Source organism: Balaenoptera borealis (genome assembly GCF_965194805.1).
Source record: "Balaenoptera borealis genome assembly, chromosome: 6".
Lineage (NCBI taxonomy): Eukaryota > Metazoa > Chordata > Mammalia > Artiodactyla > Balaenopteridae > Balaenoptera > Balaenoptera borealis.
In genome coordinates, this window is record NC_138863.1 from 66,507,858 (window position 1) to 66,529,812 (window position 21,955).

Sequence of the window (21,955 nt, forward strand, 5' to 3'; positions counted from 1 at the left end):
GAGGAGGTGGCGCTCCGGGGGTTGCCCTGTCCTGCCTGTCACTCGCAGTGCCCCCTGTCGGTCTCTGTAAGGAGGCTTCAGAAGAGCCGGACCCGGGCCGAAGTCCTGGGGGCCCCGAGCTGGTCCCTGCGAGGGTGGCCGAGGTGGAGGTGGGGGTGGGGGGTGGGGGGTGGGAGGGGCAGGGCCGGGCGCGAGGCTGCGGGCTTCCTCTCGGGCTCACAGGTTGCTGGTCTCCTGCCGCCCCGGTGCGAGGGCCGGAGGGGCGAGCCCGCGGCGAGAAGGGCACGGCTTGGCCAGGCAACTTTCCCAGCCGGACCCCAGACCGTCCTAGGCTGGAAACCGCGGCCGCCCGAGTCGTTCAAATGGTTTCCGAGTGGTTTGGAAGGCGCTCTGCGGTCGGGACGCGGACATCCTTCTCTCTCTCTCTCTCTCTTTTTTTTTTCTGGTCTCTGTACTTTTCCGGGTGCGCTCCCTAAGACAGAGCTGCGCCCACTTTCCGGTTTGATCGAGAAGTTATTTTCTTCGTGGCAGGAGGAAATCTAACTGCCACTCACCAACCGCACACCATCTCGTTGAAGGACCTGTTGACTAAACGCCCTGCCTATCGCGGCTTTGGTCTGCCTGTGGCATATGAGTCAAAGGTTCAAAAAAACTTTGTTTCAGAAACCTGCCACGTCTGAACCTGGGTGTGCCAGGCCCAAATTCCTTTCCCTGCCTAATTAGGCTTTTCTGAAGCCTAAGAATTGAGGGTGAAACTGGTGCTTACCTTAGACTTTATTTCCTTTTCTTTCAAAGCCCATCAAAACACTTCCTTCTCTCTCAAATATTCATCCAAACACCTCACTTCAAATTTATCAAATAACTATTTCTGTTTTTAGAACTCCATGGAGCTACCAATTTTTCTGGTTTTCAGAAAACCTTATTAAGTGAACATAACTTGCTGTAAAAGTTATACCACATAATGAAGACACAAATTCAAATTGTATTGTTAAAAAAATCATTTATTTGAGAATTTCTGGTTGTGGGAAAATCTGTTGCTTCTTTTACTGTATATTTTTCTTTGAGTTTGTGTCTAAAATACATGAGGTTAAAGTCATACCCTACAAATAGACTTCTTTAAACTTAACTTTTAATATCTGAAGTCTAGCATACATATTAGTTAAAACATTCTGAAGAGCTTGTACCAAGCATCTTTCTTTTTGCATTGCTTTAACTAACATTTTTACGTAGAAATTTTAATAATAAATGGCAATCTCACTGCCTATATTTGTTTAGTACTACCTTTGCTAATTTTTAAAAATATATTTTAAATTGCACACTTAACATAAAATGCCTTAGGAAACACATATAGTTGTTTTTTTTAAAGGTGCAATCAAAGTTAAAAAGTCAACCACAGCACAATAGGACATAATTATTTAGGATACCTTTAACCAGTGCTTTCTGTTTTTCTGAAAAGAGCCTCACCTGTCCTCTTAATCTTGTCTCCATACGGAGAGATATATGTGCTAAATACTATTTAAAAATTAGATGTAGGTATTGCTCTCTGAGTGTAGGGTATTAATTTAATCTTCACTGATTATTGGGCCAGATGTTATTAGATTACCCTTAATTTTAGGGAGAAATGTAAAACATATTTGCGTTAGCTAGAGTAACAGGGTGTCTCAGTTAAACTATCTGTAAAATAGGAAAAATAATACTTCCCTAGATTAAGATAATGAGGACTTAAATCAGGAATCTCTTCTAGCCCTAGCCTTCTTAGGATCCCCTTCTCACTTTGGATATCTAGTCAACCCATCCAGTTTGCGATAAACTGAAGCTGAGAGAGATATTCTAACTTCAGTTCACCCAGCAACTTAGTGGTAGACATGGCATTATTATTTGAGTGGCTTGACTCATGACTCATGTTATCTGTACTTTTCACCACCTACATTCTCATTTATCATAAGATGTTTACCTTGTTGTCTTTCATATAGTTTGTAAGGCCTTTGTAATTACAGAATAGTCAATTGTTCTTTGTCCAGCTCTGATTTACCTTAATTTCTACTTGTCCAGATGATGCCTGACTCCAGGGAGATTGAGTGAGGCCATCATTCTTCACCTGTCACCATGGATCACATGTGTATAGAAGATGCCATGTGGACTGAGATTTTTAATCCTTTCTTGGTATTTCAGAGCCACAGTTAATTTTTTTGAGTCAACTCGGACAACATAATTTAGTCTTCTGATCTTTTATTATATTGGCTTAAAATATATTTTATGAGGCAGCAACCCAGGGTCATCCTTCCATTTGCAACACTCTAGATTTTTGGTTGGCAAGCACACTTCCTTAACATCAGTGTTTTTTAAACTTTTTTTTTTTTTGGACTGCAATCCTCAGAAATGCATTCTATTCCTCAACACAATACACTCAAGTATGTGTGTATATAAATGAAACGAGGTTTACAAAACAATACTTAATCCTACAGCATGGATGTTCTCTATTATTTACTTTTAAAAAACGTTGGTCTTAAAACACGACATTGATTTTCATCGATTTTCTGGCCACAATGGGCTGGAACCTGCAATAAAAATAGCGGTATCCTATTGAATTTACATTTTTTTTAAGGCTGATTTTTCTGCCAGTTTACTGTGTCTTACACACACACACACCCATGCATTCACAGGATAGAAAATCAAACTGTACTTTTAAAAATATACTATAATCCTTATTAAACATTTATTGGAGGGCTTGAGACTCTAGGATCTGGTGCTAGACTAAAACTCTCAAACATTAAGAACTGTGTGAAATCTTATTGTACATTATTGTATCTTAAATGGGTTCTCAGCATATTATAGTATGTTTGGGGATAGGAAAAACTGAAAAGGTTTTTCTGAAGGGATTTTGAAGTTACCAGGTATAATCTTGATAATACCAAATATTATCAAGTGAAAGTTTGAGAGAGAAAAAGAATTCTGTCCAGCTCTATTATAAGTTCTAAATTTTATGGCTGAGTTATAATGCTGGGTGGAGTCTGAAAAAAATCATTAAACAGGCAAGTTTATTACTTGGTTTGTAGTCTGTTAATATATATTTTTCTTTCACTATGAAACAAATATGAGACATATTGTGGGACTCATACCACTCACCCCCCAAAAAAGATTGAGAAATTAAGACATTAGATCCCTAGGACCTGTAGGGATGTAGGCTTGGAAGCTCTGATTGGATGATTAAGCCTTCCATAGAAGCTTTTAATTTTAACATGCCTTCAGATTCCTGGTAAAAGGAATTTTTCTCCAAAAGAAAATATTGATGTATTTAATATTTTGGAAATGATCAATGCCCAAATCATCTTCAGACATATTCAATTTTCTGGTCCATAAAGTGTAAAAATACATTTGGTATGCCAGATCTTTTATGATTATAAAATCTGATTGAGAAGGAAGTATTTTCAATCACCTATCTAATTATGCATCTAGTTAGTATCAGAATAATTAGTTTTATATGATTTGGGTAATCTTAACACAATTAATATACTGCCAATAGCAACAATGAATTCAAATCAATGCCAGGAAAGGCAAAAGACCAAAGTGCATTAACTTATGGCAAAGCAGAGACAAGTAGGACTCTGAATTCTAGGTCATTAGTGACTACTGGAAATTCGATGAAGTCTCCTTCAGTCATTCTCTGGGTTGGGCTCATATTTTTTGGCACTAAATAGAGATTATTTTCCCAGCTACACATTTTTCCCTATAATTGTTTCAAACTGCCCAAACTAGTTTGCTCATCTCATCTATCCCATTGCCTGCTGGACATCTTTAAGATGTCATAATTACCTGAGATTTTACATGTGTAAACCAGAAACTTTATCCCATCAAAACAGCAACAACAACAACAAAAAACAGTGTTTTACTTCCTGTATTTTATTTATGAGTATTAGTACATTTACCATTTCTTATCCACAATTCCAAAACCAAAAAATCTCTGATAGCAAAAATTTTTTTGGTTAACTCATTTTTCAGCAAAACTTGAATGCATTTGCTGTAAAACCTGAGAGAACTGTCAGGAAGCTATTTATCATCTACTCTGCTTGGAGGATGTGTCTTGCTGCAGAAATAGTTCTGTGTTTGATTACATGGTACCGTCCCAGGCCCTGCTGGGGGGTACACTGTTATATTGGGTGTGTAAACCATATCTCCTTTCTAACATCCAAAATATTCTGAATTTTGAAACACATTAGGCTCCTGGGATGTTGGAGAATGGGTAATGGATCTGTACTACCATCCAGGTGTCATGCCAGAAATCCAGAGGTCATTTTTTACTCTTTTCTTTTTTAAAATAATTTATTTATTTATTTATTTTTGGCTGCATTGGGTCTTCGTTGCTGCACGCGGGCTTTGTCTAGTTGTGGCGATCGGGCTTCTCATTGCAGTGGCTCCTCTTGTTGCGGAGCTCAGGCTCTAGGCGCATGGGCTTCAGTAGTTGTGGCATGCAGGCTCAGTAGTTGTGGCACACGGGCTTAGTTGCTCTGTGGCATGTGGGATCTTCCCAGACCAGGGCTCGAACCCGTGTCCCCTGCATTGGCAGGCAGATTCTTAACCACTGCGCCACCAGGGAAGCCCTACTCTTTTCTTAACTTCCACAACTATCAGATCACCGGGTCTGCTCAAGGTTTTCTACCTATTTTCACAAATTCCTCTCCTACTTCTACTGCCTTAGTTCAGGGTTTCATCAACTTTTGACTTTGGTACCACAGTCACCTGCTACCTGATATCTCAGTGGATAGTGTTAAGCTTAAATCCATCCTCAGCAGAACCCCTGAGGTGATGGATCTCTTTAAAAATGTAAACCTGAACTTCTCTCTTCTCTGCTTCAAGTCATGTAGTGACTTTTCATAGCTCACAGGATAGAGAACCTATGGCCCTTAAAATGGTCCCACAGTATATGACCCTTGTTTAACTGCGGATTTATACTCCGTAAACCAAAATTTTTTATTCCAGCAACAGATTTCATTGTTTTTTTCTACTGTTGTTGTTGTTACTCTCCACCGCTGAGAGCTCCTTTCCTCTTATCTTTATAATTTTTTCCGGTTCTTAAGAGTCAACTGAGGTCTCACCTCATTGAGGACACTGCACAACCCAACCAACGTTCCTCCACATACACCTGAGCTGGGTGAGGTATCCTTTTATCATGTGACTTACATATGTGATATAATACAGTCTGCTTTTTCACCTGTGTACACACACACAACTTGTAGATTATTTGCGGAGCATGTAAAATTTCTCTTTCCTCTAAGACTATTGTAGAGTAAAAATATTAGAGTAAAAGTGGCACAGGAAGGGGAGAGGCATTGGGCAGCAGCATATTTGCCTTTTTTATGGGCAGCAACTGCAGAAACTGGGAAGTAGGAGACTTGTTTCACTGTACTTAATTAATTAGGCTATTTAATTTAGGTTGCTGTTATTTCCATCTCATTCCTTTGTGATGTTATTTTTGTGCCTCTGTTCCAAGATCTGGGTTTTACCATTTAGAAGTGAAAAGTTAACTTTGTGATTGAAATGTCTTACAGCTTTTGTTTGCAAATATTCTACAATTGAGTACATTAGTATTGGTGAGAAGTTTAGGAGGTCAGCTTTTACCTGAAGAATATAATTTAATTAGACTAGACCAAAAAAAAAAAAAGGCAAACTATTCCTTCCTAGGAGTCTCCCTTCTCCAAGTTCTGTCAGTTTTACCTCTTAATTAATATTTCTCAAATCCATTTACTATTCCTAGCACTATCATCATCTTTTGCCTGGACTTTGGCAAGGTCCTCCCTGTTGCCTATCTGAACTTCTTTCTAATTGATTCTTCACACTGCACCCAGAGGGATCTTCTCAAAATATTTGGTCTTGTTACCCCCTGCTTAACAGGATAAGTCAAACTCCTTAACGTGGCCTAAAGGCCTGGCATGATTTAGTTCCTGCCCAGAGCACACCTCTCGCATCATCACTCTCTGTTCTAGTTCTATTAGCCTTTTTTTTAATTGCCAAGTTCCTCCTGCCTCTAGGTTTCTGTAAGCGTCATTCTCCCTGCCTGGAACTCTCTTCCCTCCCATTTTGGCCAATCTAACTAAAATTTATCTTCAGATTCCAATTTAAGCTCTTACTATGACTGGAATTTTTCATGGGTCTTCTCCCCCTTCCAACTATGGATTAAAGTGAAGATTGTAGCCTAAAGAAATAAAGTCCTACTTAGTACCTGGGAGTATTAACTTAAAAAAAAAAAAAGTTTCCTCACAAAAGGAGCAGACTTTAATATGTGGCTCATATGTTTAAAAAATATTTTAGTTATTAACACCTTTATATTTTTATCAAGTAACAGTAGTTAATATTTATTGTCTTAAGAAGTATTAGTCCTTAGTTACTGTTTTACTACTGAGCAGTTATGTGCCAGGCATATTTTAAGCAACTGACATGAATTAATCATTTAATTTTCAAAGCTGCTCTATGAGGTACATATTATTTTTCCCCTACTTTAGAGATAGGAAAATTGAAAGAGTAAGTAATTTGCCTCTATCTACAAGGCTAGTGAAATGTCAGAGCCAAGATTTAAATCTAAGCAGTCTCATTCCAAATCCTGTACTTCCCCCTGACTTATATGTAAATAAAATTAAGTAAGACTATTAAACATTTTACAACAGCAACAGAAATCCACTCAACCCTCATCTCCCCCAGTCCTGCTACGTAAAGGCAACCACTTTCACCTCTTTTAGATGTTTCTTTCCATATTTACCTTTTGAAATAATATGCTTATACTGCTATTTCTTAATGTATCAATATTTGACATTACCTACTGACTATCCATTATGGTAGATAAATATTAAGCTTTTTCACACACATACCCCTTGCCCTCCCTTTCTTGACTTCCCAATAGATGTCGCAATATAATTCTCACATTTTGTTTGCATTTTAGTATGTATTTATTATTGTGTAAATCTTGTTCACTGCTGAGCCAAGCATGTGTATTATGAACATGGTTCCTTACTTGTAGAATTTTTTAAAATCGTGGAGTTAATAATAAACTCACTTAAGAAAAAAGAATGTGCTTAGGTTTTCCATATATGAATTTCTATTTCTATATAATCCAACCCTTTCTCAGTAAGATTTTTCCACATAATCAGACCTATCAGATTTATGGATCCCTTCCCGGAGCTCTCTGTCCTCTTGTTTCTATTTGGACTATTGCTTTCTAGTCCTGTTCCACAGCAATTGTTGGGGATTTTTCTTTGCTGACATTTCTGACGGAGTTCGTATTTCTTAGATACGTTGACTTCTGGTGTTTATTTACTCCCTAATGTGTATGGAACACCGCCCCCCACCCCCCAACCCCCAGTAGCCCTTTTCCTTTCGCTGTTGCCCTCTGATACGCCGTTTTCCTCTCTGGAGGCAACCAATGCTTTTTTTTTTTTTTTTTTAACAAAAACAATATGTATATATTTTCTCTGTTTTTGAAATGCAAATAAATCTTGCTTTTTAAAATTTAATTATTATGGAATTAACACCATATCAGCATATAAAGTTGCTTCTTTGTTTTTAACTTGGCATACTATTCCATCATAGGACTCTATCATAATTTATTTATCTAGTTCCCTTTTGGTAGAGTTGTAGGCTGTTTCAACCTTTTGATGTTAACAAAAAGTGCTTTAATGTGCAAGCTTACACGTTGTCATTTCACTTGAGTACTAGCATATCAGTGGGATAAATTTCTAGAAGTTATTCTCATACCTGATTGATACCTTGACGGAGACTGGAGTAGTGTGAGACCTTGCATGTTTGATAATTCTGCGTCAAATGGGATATGAGTAAAGGGTAAAAGAACACCTGGTAGTAAGTGGGCCCTTCTGGAGGACAATTAATAGTGCAGAGAGGGTTTCTAATGCAAATTGTTGTCTTTGAGCTTTTGACCATGACCTTTGTTTTTTCAGAAATGACCCATCTTTTTGAACTTTGTCGTCACCTCCTTTGGTGTTCATGGCTTCTTGCTCCATTATTTTAGCTCCAGGTCTACCTCTGCAGATAATCCAGAGTAGAGAGCATGTCATTAGCTGGTCTTTTTCAACAAGTCAAGAACCCATATTTAACACACTTTATAATTTAACAGCATTCCCAGCCTCCACATTGATTTATTTGTTGAGTTCAGCTAACTCTACCTTCCGAATCCTATCCCAAGCCTCCACACCCCTTCTACTCGTCTCTCACCTGGATTGCTCTTAATAGTTTCCTAATCGCCTCTAGCCTCCTCTCTGGTCTTCCCACCCTCCCTCCCCCCAGGAAAGAAAATCCATATTCAGCACAGCTTCAAGAACAATCATTCTAAATTTCAGTTCTGATTAGGTCATCACCCTGCTTAAAATCCATTAAGGCCTCTCCCCTTTGCCTAAAGAATTAAGTACAAATCCCACAGAATTAGGTACCCCTCCCTTCCCTATGTGGAGCTTGGCATTCAGCATGTGTCTCATAGGCCTCAGTGTGTGGTAATTGTCTAGGTATGGTCCTGATGAAAATTATCCTACTTGAGGCCGGCTGTTGAAAGAAAAATTAAAGTTTAGCCTGACATTGGTTTATTTCCAACTGAAACATATATTAAAAGGGTCTTTTCATACTTTAACCATGAGGAGTGGGTAATGCAGAAATTTCAGATGGTAACTGGATCAGTGGCGGGATATTGTGTGCTTCAAATTAGGCGCATGTCTACCCTAATCTTAAAGGCAGACATTGCTTTTGTGCATAAATTTAAAAAATAATGTTATGGATTTGTGGAGAATATATTTTGTTCTTTTACATCTGGGGATGTGGCAGCTAATGGAGAAGGGATAAGTAAGGGAAATACATAAATGTTGAGATGGGAGTCTTTTTGAATTTCTAGACTGGGGGATTGGCAACTACAGCCCTTGGGCCAAATTCAGTCTACCACCTGTTTTTGTAAACAAAATTTTATTAGAACCAGCTATGCCTTTTCATTTATGTATTGTCTATAGCTGCTTTTGCACCACAAAAATAGAGTTGAGCAGTTGCAATAGAGACCATATGGCCCACAGAGCAAAAAATGTTTACTATTTGGCTCTTTACAGAAAGTTTGCTGACACTTTCTAGAGGGGAATGCAAGTTGAGAGGTGGAGAATGAGCATTTACTCAATGAGCTGTACATAAACCTATAGAAAGGTGAATGCAAAGTGATAGCAATTTGAGCAAGCAATCTTACTCCCCTGCTCCCCTATCCCTTAATGCTATGAGGCCTCAAAAGGAGAATAAGTGGACAGACATTGTCTACTACTAGTGAGTTTTGGGACTCCTTCAAAGAAGGAATGTTTGACTGGATTTATTGTATGCAACTTGCACACCCATCTTCCAACTATATTCCATGACAAGGCCCAGTACACACTTCCTTCATTAAAGTATTGAGAAAAAACAATGAGGGAGCCCCTGTATTGGTGAAAAAATTCTGTAGCTGCTCTCCTTGGTAACCCATTGAGATTGGCTCCCTGATTTCAGTGGAGATGGTGGGATCCCATAGTAGCAGAAACCAAGTGGCAGCACTTAACTAACGCAGATGAAGTAGGTTACCTGTACAATAATGGAAAGCAGGGACATAGGTGTAATCAGAAGGCATTGGCCCACAGATGGTTCTGTGGGTAAAGTCTAAGGTAAATTCATCAGCAGACTTCTCGTGGCAGGTAATGAATGAAATAGATGGCAGTCTCCAGTGTCACTTTGTGTATATAACAGGAAAAAGTCTAGGTCTGGTAGCAAAAAAGTTGACTTTAGTTGCCACAGTTGAGAGTCATGACCTTTCATCCAGTTTCCAAACCCAAGTCAGTTCACAGATCCAGAGCCATTTGATTGAAGTGGAGGCCTGTTGCCCTTGAGGAAGAACACTGCATCACTGCCTCAAGCATACACCATAAACCCTCCGTTAAGCCTTCCTCAAAGGGACCTGTAGCCATTTGTTAGATTGCACTTTGGGGAAAAGGAAATAATCAGACCTTTCATACTTTATTCCTGAGGACCCAAAATATCCTTGTGGTCCACCAGTCAAAATGGGGACTTAGAGTGGCCAAGGAATAGATGGAGTTTTAGCTCAAGCCTGACTCACAGTGTGCCCAGGCGGTCAGAAGATCCACTCTGTGCTTATTTCCCCAGTTCCTTAAAGTATAATTGGAATAGACATACAAGATAACTGGCAGAATCCCTATATTTGCTCTCTAAATCATGGATCTAGGACCATTGTGGAAGGAGAGCTAAGTGGAAGACCTTAGAACTTCTCCCTTCTAAGACAGTAGATCAGAAGTAATGCCATATCCTGGAGGGAATTGATGAGATTAATGCTACCATCAGAGATTTGAAATAAGACTTGTGATGTTTGTCATGTCTCCATTTACCTCACTTATTTGGCCTGTGTAGAAGTTGGATGGATCTTAGAGAATGACTGGACTATCATAAATCTAATCATTGGCTGATTCCAAATACTATACAGCTGACCTTTGAACAATGTGGGGATTAGGGGCACCAGCCCTCTGAGCAGTTGAAAATCTGAATATAATTTATAGTCGGCCCTCCAACTATGTAGTTTCTCTCTGTATTGGCAGTTCTGCATCTGCAGATTCAACCAAACTCACATCACGTAATACTGTAGTATTTACTATTGAAAAAATACATGTGTAAGTGGACTCATGTAGTTCAAAACCATGTTGTCCAAGGATCAACTGTAGTTGCTGACCCAGATACAATGTCTTTACTTGATCAAGTCAACACAGCCCCTGGCTTTTGGTGTGCGGCTATTGACTTCATGGATTTACCAGGACTACCAAAAGCAATTTGCCTTTTTTTAAAATTAATTATTATTGGAGTATAGTTGCTTTACAATGTTGTGTTAGTTTCTGCTGTACAACAAAAAGTGAATCAGTTACACGTATACATATATCCCCTCTTTAAAAGCAATTTGCTTTTATTTAGCAGGGCCAACCATATATTGTCACAGTTTTGCCTCAGGGTTAGTTAGTTAGTTAGTTAGTTCTTCTGTTCTAGAAATCTTAATCATCCCAACGTTCCACAAAACATCACACTGGTCTACTATTGATGATATCATGTTGATTGTCTCCAATGAGCAGAAAGTAGCAAGTACTTTAGATGTCTTAGTAAAGCATATGAGAACCAAAGGGTAATAATCCAGCCCCACAAAAATTCAAGAGCACTTCAGTAACATTTCTGGATATTCGGTGGTCCCTATGCTCAAAAGGCCCTTCTGGATTTAGGAGGTGACATATACTACATTTGAACATGCCCCTTCAACCTATCTACAGAGTAACCCATAGGGCTGCTAGTTTTGAATGATGATCAGAGCAAGAGAAGGCTGTGCAGCAAGTCCAGGACACAGTACCTGCTGTGCTACCAATTTGGCTCTAAGATATAGCAGATTCAATGATTCTCTAAGTGTCTGTAGCAAATAGTGAGGCTGCACAGAGCCTCTGGCAAGAACCAATAGCAGAATCACAATGCAGATCTCTGAGATATTGAAGAAAATCTCTGACTTCTTCAGCTAACTATTCACCCTTTGACAAACTGCTTTTGGCTTGCTACCAGGTAGATCCTGAATACATGACCATGGGGTGTCAGTTTATCATATGGACCTGGCTTCTCATCATTAACTGGGTGTTGTCTGACCTACCTGGCCACAAGGTTGGCCATGCCCAGCAGCAGTCTGCCAACAAGTGGACATGGTATTGTTGGGGAGGGGGAAATATCCCCCTCTACTCCTCTTGAGTTCTGTGGCTGGACTAATAATAAAACTGACACGAGAGAGGTTAACAGGAATAAAAGAAACACATTTTAATTCGTGTGCATGGAGTTCTCATAGCAAATGGGACCTAAGAAGTGGCCAGAGCAGGCAGCTTTTATACTTTTTAGACAAACAATAAATTTGTGAGGAATTGACAGGACAAAGAAACTTAGGCTTTGGGTGCTTAGTTAGTGAAGAATCTAAACAGAGTTTGGGCTTGGAGTAGTCAATTAAAGAAGTAACAGAGTGTTTGTTTTTTTTTTTAAATACAGGCTTCTTGGCCTCAAATTCCCTGTCTCTGGCGATAAAGGTGTCCTTCTACCTCCAGATGCAGGGACTGCGCTGTTCACATGAGAGATTTATTTCCTGCTTTCTGGGAGACAGGAAGGTCAAAGTGTCCTTCTTGCATCGGATGTATGCCATTGAGGCATATTTTGGGGGAGGCCTGCCCTGGGCCTCAGTAGTATGTAAGAGACAGAGCTTGGGCAGCTCTGGAAAGTACAAGTAAGTCGTACGAGCAAATGACTCAGACTCCTTTGATAGCAACTCCTGTTGTATTGCCTCTTTTCCTCCAACCCATGCCTTTGGCCTCTTGAGGATTTCCTTAGTCTCGTTGATAGAAGAAGAAAAACCTCAAGCCTGGTTTACAGAGGAGTCTACAGGTTATGCTGGTACCATTCAAGAGTGGACAGCTCCAACACTGTAGCCCTACTCATGAGCAATCGTGAAGGACAGTGAAGGAAAATTCTCCCAGCCAGCAGAATTTTGAATAGTAGATATGATTTGTATACAATATCTGGAATGAGAGAGGGCCAGAAGTAAAGATATGTAATGGGCCATGGGCAGTTCCTAATGGTTTGACTGTATGGTCAGGGACTTGGGAGGAACAGGGTTGGAAGATTGGTGACAAGGAATTTTGAGGAAGAGGTATGAGGATGGACCCTTCAAAAAGAGTAGACCCTGAAGAAATTCATGTCCCATCTTAATGCCTACCATAAGACATCTACTGCTCTTAATAATCAAGTGGGCCAAATTACACACTCTGGATGTCAGTCAGCCTTTCTCCCGGCCACTCCAATACTTATTCAGGGACCCCACGAATAGTGGCCACGGTGGCAGAAATGGAGGCTACGTGTGCATGGGTTAAGCAACGTGGACTTCTTCTTTCTAAAGTTGACCTTGCTAGCACTACCGCTGAGTTCCTCCTAGCCAATGAGAAGCCAACATTGAGTGCCTACAGGCACCAGCCAGCCACTGGGTGGCAGGTTGATTATATATGACATTTTCCATCATTGAGGGAGCAGATTTTTCCTCATTAAAATAGACAAATATTCTAGATAGGGATTTGCCTTTTCTGCCAACGTCAACAGCACGGAATGCCTGAGGACAGGGTAAATTCAGAATGCGTAGTGGAAGAAGGAAGACATAGATATCAGTTATGGCCTTGTGGCCAATTAGATAAATGAGGATTGTAGTAGCTTTGCACATTTTTACTTTGCTTTTTATATGTATGTGTTTATTTGTATATGCTACTAATTTTATTCTTTTCTTCCCATTTTCTTTCTTTTTTTTTTGGCTGCACTGGGTCTTTGTTGCTGCACGCAGGCTTTCTCTAGTTGTGGCAAGCAGGGGCTACTCTTCGTTGCGGTGCACAGGCTTCTCATTGAGGTGGCTTCTCTTGTTGCGAGCACGTGCTCTAGGCGCGCAGGCTTCAGTAGTTGCAGTTCGCAGGCTCTAGAGCGCGGACTCAGAAGTTGTGGCGCACGGGCTTAGTTGCCCCGCGACATGTGGGATCTTCCTGGACCAGGGCTCAAACCCATGTCCCCCTGCATTGGCAGGCGGATTCTTAACCACTGGACCACCAGGGAAGTCCCCCCATTTTCTTTTTAAAAAAATATTACATAGAAGTTGTTAGAGGTTACAGTTTAGTCTTTAGGTGACAGAATATTAGGTGGGACTGTGACAGAATTTGAGAAGTAATTCACATAGTCACAACAATGCATACAATGGCTGTTGGCGCTCTGTGTCTCCTCATTTTGAGGTCTCCCCTTCACTGGTGAGAAGGATGCTTGCATCTTGTTAGGTGGAATATAAATTCATTCATAGGTGTAGATGTGGCAGGAGATAGTAAATAACAATTACTTTGTTATTGTCCAGGAGTTCAGATGTGTGGCAGAGAGGCTGAGTCATCAAAAGGGCAGACTGTGCTGCTTATCAATTTATTTTCTCTCAGCTCCAAAGTCATTCTCTTTGCCTGCTTGTAATGATGGAGCTGGGCCCTGTAAATATTTCTCCTGAGCCTTTCAGTAGAGGACACGGGAGGGACACTGAAGGTAGAAGGAGCTTCTCTTCCTGGTTTCAGGGTGGCTCACTAGCCAGGTTCTTGCTGGGCATACTTTTCCTCTACTGCCCCACATGGTTTTCTCCAGTGCTAGGTAACTGCATGGCACAGCTTTCTCTGGAGTTGGCACCTTCTTGCCCCCTGCACTTTCTCCAGAGATTGACTTGTGTACTGGCTGGAGCCACAGACATCATGGACCTATTCCCAGCCGAGGTCACCACTCCCCATACTCTTTCTTTAGCCCTACACATGTACACACTGGGAACTTCACAGCACTGGGTGTCTAGGGAGGCCACTGCCCAGCTTTTATCTCAGGTACCAGCCTGGAGCTACACTGGCCCAAGATGCACATGAAAGTGCACTAGACTCCTACAGAGGACAGCTTTTCAACTCCATCAGCAGCCAGCAGTTTTCCTCAGCACCTAGCAAGTTCCAGGGTTTGACACCTCTCTCTGAATGGCTTCTTCCAGGATCCAGAGGGAGTATCACCAGTGAGGCATCTCTGTGACTCTTCCACCATCAGGGAGCCAGTGCTCTGCCATCTCCATTAAGATCTCTGGATCTCAGCCCTCAAGAGGGGATGGTTCTTCCTTGGGTCTTCATCTCAGCCTTAGAGGTGGCGGTTGCCCCTTATATCTACCACTCCTGTGTTCTTTAGCATTCCTGTTAACTCTTACTAGCCAATGCCCTGTTACTCCAGTCCTCTCTTAATAGTAGATAAAACTTTCCTTGTTCAAATCACTATGTAGTTTCTTGGGGATGGCTAATCCCAAAGCCATCAACTATGTTTCAAGGTAAATAGTTAGACGGACAGATCTTTCAAAATGCAGTGCTTCTGCCTGGGGGAAAAATCAGTTAAGTGGACAATCTGTGGAACCCCTGGAATCACTCCAATAGAGGAAAAATTCCTCTACCCTCTAGTATGCTGTAAATAATATAGTATATCTTTTATGTGTTATGTGAAATTCATTCATAGGTGCAGATGTGGCAGGAGATAGTATGTGAGCCTCCCTCCCCACCTACCCTGTTAGCCCCATGGGTAAGTGTAGCTCTGTAATTACTTGTTTGTTCCAAACTGTAAAGATAGATTGTCTGGTCCACAAATCAAGATCCTGTCTACAGCCTTTCACCTAAGATAAAGTTAATGGAGATATTTATCTGACCAGGTGTGGCTGAGAAGTTGGATGTCAGACCATGCCCTTTTCCTTATTAACCTGTGCCTTACAGTTGCTGGAAGTCAAATCTGTCACTAGGCTTTTTGTCTCATAACCTGAAGATACCTAGGTTCAGAAGTCGTCCTACTTTATGACAAAAGTTCATCCTACTTTATGACAATTTCATGCATTTAGTTGGCTGCTGGTGGCATTTTCCAGCCACCCAGAGCAGCTTTACTTGATCTTTAGCTGGGATCTTTGAGGTATGTCCGCTGCGTGTGGCTTTCTCAATGCGGTTTGCCTTGCATCAGTGTCTGTCACTTGTCATACATCCGGAAGTTACTTCCTCTCAGAATTGTTGGTGAGGATGTGAACGTGGACTAAAACATAATCAAAACTAACAAACCACAGTAGCAAATCACCATGAAATTTGATCCCACCAATAAATACAAACAGAAATGACTTCCTACCACTGCTCCATTCCCTAACATTTTCACCAGCAGATGAGGGGCACTTAAAATTTCTGCCCAAGCACTTAAGGATTTATTATCAGGGCAAGTTTTGTTTTGTTTTGTCTTTAAATTCAGTTAGAAAATCCAGATGATAATACATAGGAAAGACCCAATGAGTATTAATTCACAGTAGTGTACTTTTGTTAATCTACAATCTACACTGTGATTTGAGGGTGTAATTTTGTAATTTCTTGCTTTGTGTAGTTATTCTTAACTCTTTGCAGCATGCTTTAACTCAAGTTGTAAACAAGTCTCACATAACAATTAGGCTTTGTGCCAATTAAATTCAACTGGAACCAGACCTTAAATCCCTGGAGTTGTAAAGGTTTATTGTCACAAACACAGAAACAAGAAATGGAGAGAACCACAGTCCGCTTATTTTAGTAAATGTTACTCTCATGTGCAGTTATGAAGTCCTACGTTTCACTGCTTTAGAAGATTTTTTTAGGTGGAATTTAAAAATTAAACTAACAACTAATCTTGCAGTGTGTGCTTTTTCACGTGAAGGGACAATCATGACTATAATGATGGATGATGGATCTTATCTTGATGTTTTCCCACCTGAATCTTCATTTAAACAATATCCCCAGATGATTTATTGCCACATCATAGTTTAAGAAGCCATGGTCCAGATACCTGGCAGCACAGTTTTGTAGTTATATTATTTTAATTTATGAGATTTTGTTTTTTTTCTGTTCAGATGGAAGCATATTTTTACTCCTGAGAACAATTCACTGATTTTAACCCAGTCTCACAGACTGTTAGAATTGTGCATATTGTTTTAACCTTTCAAAGTATCATTTTGTGGATATCTTTATTTATTATTGATGCCTTTTTGTAATGTCTACATATATACTAAGATATAGATTAATATTTTTTAAGACCAGAAGTTCTCTGAATTTTAATTTTTTTCTAACATTAGACATTTATAGGGATTTGGAATTTAGAAAATCTCCAAATTTTAATTTTTTTTTCTAGTTTTAAACAACTATTTTATGGTATTCCCTTCTCTTCTTCTGCGAATGTGATCTTTTATAATTAGCAATTGACCATTTTGGATAGGTGTGTTTAAAGATTTTAGAAAGAGTACCAGAGGAACAAACCCTTTGTCTGCTAATCATTTCTAATGTGCAAATACAACATTTCTAATGTGCAAATATCCTGAGCTTGCTGTTGTGCTGAGTTTTTTCTTTTAATTCTCAAACTTAATAATCCAATTAGAAGTTGGTTTTGGAGAGATTTGCTTTGTTTCGCTGGCTGTTTTTTTTTCTTCTTTTTAACATCTTTATTGGAGTATAATTGCTTTACAATGATGTGTTAGTTTCTGCTTTATAACAAAGTGAATCAGCTATACATATACATATATCCCCATATCTCTTCCCCCTTGCGTCTCCCTCCCTCCAACCCTCCCTATCCCACCCCTCTAGGTGGTCACAAAGCACCACCGAGTTGATCTCCCTGTGCTATGTGGCTGCTTCCCACTAGCTATCGGTTTTACATTTGGTAGTGTATATATGTCCATGCCACTCTCTCACTTTGTCCCAGCTTACCCTTCCCCCTCCCCGTGTCCTCAAGTCCATTCTCTAGTAGGTCTGTGTCTTTATTCCCATCCTGCCCCTAGGTTCTTCATGTCCATTTTTTTTTTAGATTCATATATATGTGTTAGCATATGGTATTTGTTTTTCTCTTTCTGCTGTTTTTATATTGGTCTTCAAGTTTGGCAAGTAGTGTGGTCTAGGAACATGGTGTTATTCCCAGGAATAGAAATAAAGAATCCTAGTTAATTAACTAGGATTATCTCATTAATTAATTAATTTGGATTATGTCTTTTATTGTCCAGAGTCTCAGTTTTTCCATGTTTATTATGGGAATAAAATATTTTAAAAATGATTTTACAACATCATAATTTGGAATATAACCTCAATGCCTCATTTATATCAGCAGTTAATCCCTTAGACTTTTCAGGAATCCTTGGGTCATTCTTGCTTTGAATTTTTTATCTTATCCCTCCATGTCAAAATAACTTGCTCAATTTACATCAAGAGTTTATTTTGAAAACCTGTCTTTGGAGTATTAGAAATTAATAATGTGGTTGCCTTTGGTTAGATGCAGTCCTTTTCTTTTTTTTTTTTAATTTTTAATTTTTTCTTTTTATACGGCAGTTTCTTATTAGTCATCCATTTTATACACATCAGTATATACATGTCAATCCCAATCGCCCAATTCATCACACTACCACCCCCACCCCCCACCACTTTCCCTCCTTGGTGTCCATACGTTTGTTCTCTACATCTGTGTCTCAATTTCTGCCCTGCAAACCGGTTCATCTGTAGCACCTTTCTAGGTTTCACATACATGCGTTAATATACGATATTTGTTTTTCTCTTTCTGACTTACTTCACTCTGTATGACAGTCTCTAGATCCAGATGCAGTCCTTTTCTTATCAGGTGCTAATTTTGCCCAAAGTCCTGTTACCTGAACCAGTGATGCTTAACCCTTGCCACCCTTTAGAATTATATGGAGAGTTGAAAATAACAACAAAAGCAGGGCCTAAGCCCCATCCCTAGAACAACAAAAATAATTATATACTTTAAATGTGTACAACTTGTGCATCATGTACACTTCAGTAAAGCTATAAAAAAGTTTTAAGAAGTCTCTTTTTAATAATACATAGTGATCCAAACAGCTGGAGTTCCTTCCTCTCAATAAAAGCCACGATTGTCAAAAATAAATGAATAAATAAATAATAAAAATAAATAAAATCGAATTCTGTAGAGATGGGGCCTAAGGCACTGCAGTTTTAAAGAGCTTTCTGTTCATGTGTATCCAGAGTTGAAGACCACTGATGGAGATGCTTAATGTTGAGTGTAATTTATCATTAATGGAAGGCTGATATTGTACATTAGCAGCAAAGAAAAGCCATACACAGTCCCTGGGGGATCTATGTTGGAATCTTCAACTGATCAGCAATCAATAAAAGAAAATTATTCCCTTAGAAATAATCTGAAAAAAGCAAAGCATCATGTTCCTACTTTAGTAGACTCTACCACTAAGCAGTCTCAGTTTTTAACCTGCCATTGTCAAAATCTACAGTCTCATCCTCCTCGATCTTTATTTCCAAAAACATGCTCTGAAAATAGTTTTTTTTTTTTTTAACTCATTTGTCCAGAAAACCTCACTTGAGGTGATGTGAGGCTATCTGTAGTTTTTTTCTCCTAGGTTTTCCCCTTACTTCCTTACATTTATAGCATCGATTCTTGACTCCTTTATAAAGACCTTACTTCAGACAACTTCAGTGAAAATCTCAGGATTTTACATCAGACCTGAGTTGGAATACAGTTGGGGAAATGCTGGTCTTCCACTTAAACTGAATGACCTAGGCCAAGCCACTCAATCTATTTGGCTCTCAATGTTTGTCAGTAAAATGGGAATAACATAAACTTTGCAAGATTGTTGGAAAGACTAAAAGAGAACTTATGTAGTAAGTGTTAAAGTATCAGGGACCTAATCAACATTTAACAAAAGTTAACTATTTCTGTTATTTCTGATAGTAAATGAAATCTTGGTCTTCTTTTATCCCTTTTCTAGTCAACAAACATTTATTGGGTACCCATTACATCACCAACATTGTGGTAAGTGCCAAAAAAAACAACCATGAGTAAGGGAGATACTATTCATGTCCTTTATGAGCTTGTCTTGACTCTCTCATTAGAGATATCCTATACTAAAACCTAACTGAGGGCTTCCCTGGTGGCGCAGTGGTTGAGAATCTGCCTGCCAATGCAGGGGACACGGGTTCGAGCCCTGGTCTGGGATGATCCCACATGCCGCGGAGCAACTAGGCCCGTGAGCCACAACTACTGAGCCTGCACATCTGGAGCCTGTGCTCCACAACAAGAGAGGCCACGATAGTTAGAGGCCCGCGCACCGTGATGAAGAGTGGCCCCCGCTTGCCGTAACTAGAGAAAGCCGTCGCACAGAAACGAAGACCCAACACAGCCAAAACCAATAAATAAATAAATAAATAAAAGACTTAAAAAAAAAAAAAAAACTAACTGAGTGACTCCCTTAAATAGATAAACATGCACACAGTATAGGATTATTACCCTATTGATGAACTCCTCTAGTTTATAATGCATCCTTAAAAAAGAACTCTCTTCCACTGGCCTCATTAATTCAATCCTTCTTTCCAATTCCCCATCCTACCCACAGATATGATTTCTGGCATAAAATGTTTTGGAAAACCCATCACTACTGTAGAAGGATCTCATTCTGGGGCTTCCCTGGTGGCGCAGTGGTTAAGAATCTGCCTGCCAATGCAGGGAACATGGGTTCGATCCCTGGTCCAGGAAGATCCCCACAAGCCGTGGAGCAACTAAGCCCATGAGCCACAGCTACTGAGCCTGCGCTCTAGAGCCCACGAGCCACAACTACTGAAGCCCGTGTGCCCTAGAGCATGTGCTCTGCAACAAAGAGAAGCCAACGCAATGAGAAGCCCACACACCGCAACGAAGAGTAACCCCAGCTTGCTGCAACTAGAGAAAGCCCTCGCGCAGCAATGAAGACCCAATGCAGCCAATAAATAAATAAATTAATTAATTTTTTTTAAAAAAGAGAAAGATCTCGTTCTGTCATCTCCTTCTACTCTATACTTTCCTGGGACTCTTTCCTGTTCTATGTTGTGTTAAAACATTCTAAGGAGACCAGCTCATTCCTTCTCAAATTCCTAATCTAGCTTATCCTGGCTACTGAGGAAATTTAGTATCACTAAATAGCACTGGAGAAGGGGATTTTTGATGGTTGTCTCAGAGACAGAAAGGAGGATGAACAAAGGTTAATTTATATCTATTTATCTGTTGTCAAGCATGAATATTTTATGCCAGAAATCATATTTGTGGGTAGGATGGGGAATTAGAAAGAAGGGTGGAACTAATGAGGCCATTAGAAGAGAGAAAGGTGATCAGGTTGTATTTCATAGGTTGGGAAACCATTATCCTATGAAAACTCAACATTTTGGCCATCCTTAGCTCCCTGGAACCTCTTAGATCATTGTTGCCCCGTTAGTCTGAAAGTGTCCTGAATCCTAAGCCCTAGGATCTTGGGGGCATGACTACAACTAGCCTATTGGATTCTCTGCCAAAGTTCATTTCTGGTTTGTACTAAAGCCCATTGGACCAGGTCTCCTGAAGTTTACTTTTAAAGATCAACCACTGTCAAACAATTAACATCTCTCAAGGGTAAGATGTAGATTGTATCCACTTGACATGGATACATTATCTGACAATCTATTCTCCCTTGATTCTCCTTTGTTTTGTTTTCTCATTCCTTTTGCTCTTTCTTTCCAGTTTCTCTTTTTTCCTCCCCTAACCCTTAATTGTAGCTGTTTCTCTGGCCTTCTTTACTTTATATACTGTAGGTGAACTCTTTTGTACCCCAAGACTGTCAAAGTTCATCTTTAGCACAGAGCTTTTCCCTAATTTTCAGTCCTATGTATCTTTTTGCTCATGGGAACTCACCTTGGAAACCGTACCAGCACCTTAAATTTGTCATGACCAAAACTGAACATCCCATCCCAAATCTTTCTTCCTATATTCCCTGCCTTTGTCAATGTCATCACTCTACCCATCCACCTCCCATTCTTTTCTTTCTCTCACCAAGTCCTATTCGATCTCATTTCTTGGACTCTCTTGAGTCAGCCCTCTCCATCCTTCCTGCTCCCCTCAACTCTTTGGTATACATTACCTTTACTGGGGCCGAGGAACCTGTGATTTTTCTAAAACATAAATATGATTACAATCCTTCCTTAAAATCATTCAGTACGTTCCATTCTATTCATTCAGGACAAAATTGGTAGATTCCAAATTCACTGTGTGAGCTGGTCTTTAACTGACCTTCCAGCCTCACCTCCTGCCCTTTCCTGACTCATTTTTATGGGCAAAACATCATACATGACGTCTCTGTTGGAACCAAAGTGTCCAGTCTGTACTGAAAACATATAGAGCAGTCCAATTAGAAATAGTATGTAGAACTAAGTTTTCAAGTTCTGCCTATTTTGTTTATTCAGCTTCAAATTTTTTGCTAAAGACCAGAGAATCCATCTCAGAACTTGGTTTTCTTATTTTAAATTTAGTGATAACTTTGGAAAAGAAGTTA

General features: G+C 39.7%; 2 protein-coding genes across 7 annotated transcripts in view; one reads left to right on the plus strand and one right to left on the minus strand.

The window, feature by feature from the left end:
* Positions 1-1,488, minus strand: part of LOC309630225 (uncharacterized protein) — a gene marked incomplete at its 5' end in the record, with an annotated part of 60,765 nt that extends 59,277 nt beyond the window's left edge. The window contains one exon of the mRNA XM_082395163.1: positions 1,465-1,488. Within this exon, the coding sequence (XP_082251289.1) occupies positions 1,465-1,488 (24 nt within the window). The remainder of the gene's footprint in view (positions 1-1,464) is intronic.
* GALNT3 (polypeptide N-acetylgalactosaminyltransferase 3) overlaps positions 1-21,955 on the plus strand; it is a 48,565-nt gene that overhangs the window by 458 nt on the left and 26,152 nt on the right. The window contains exon 2 of one of the 6 annotated variants that reach the window (XM_082395301.1): positions 5,076-5,149. The exons of 4 other annotated variants lie outside the window; for them this stretch is intronic. The gene's annotated coding sequence lies outside the window, so the exon portion shown is untranslated. Of the gene's footprint in view, positions 1-5,075; positions 5,150-15,135; positions 15,175-21,955 lie in introns of those variants that run through there. One more of the 6 variants, XM_082395303.1, reaches the window with a different exon arrangement.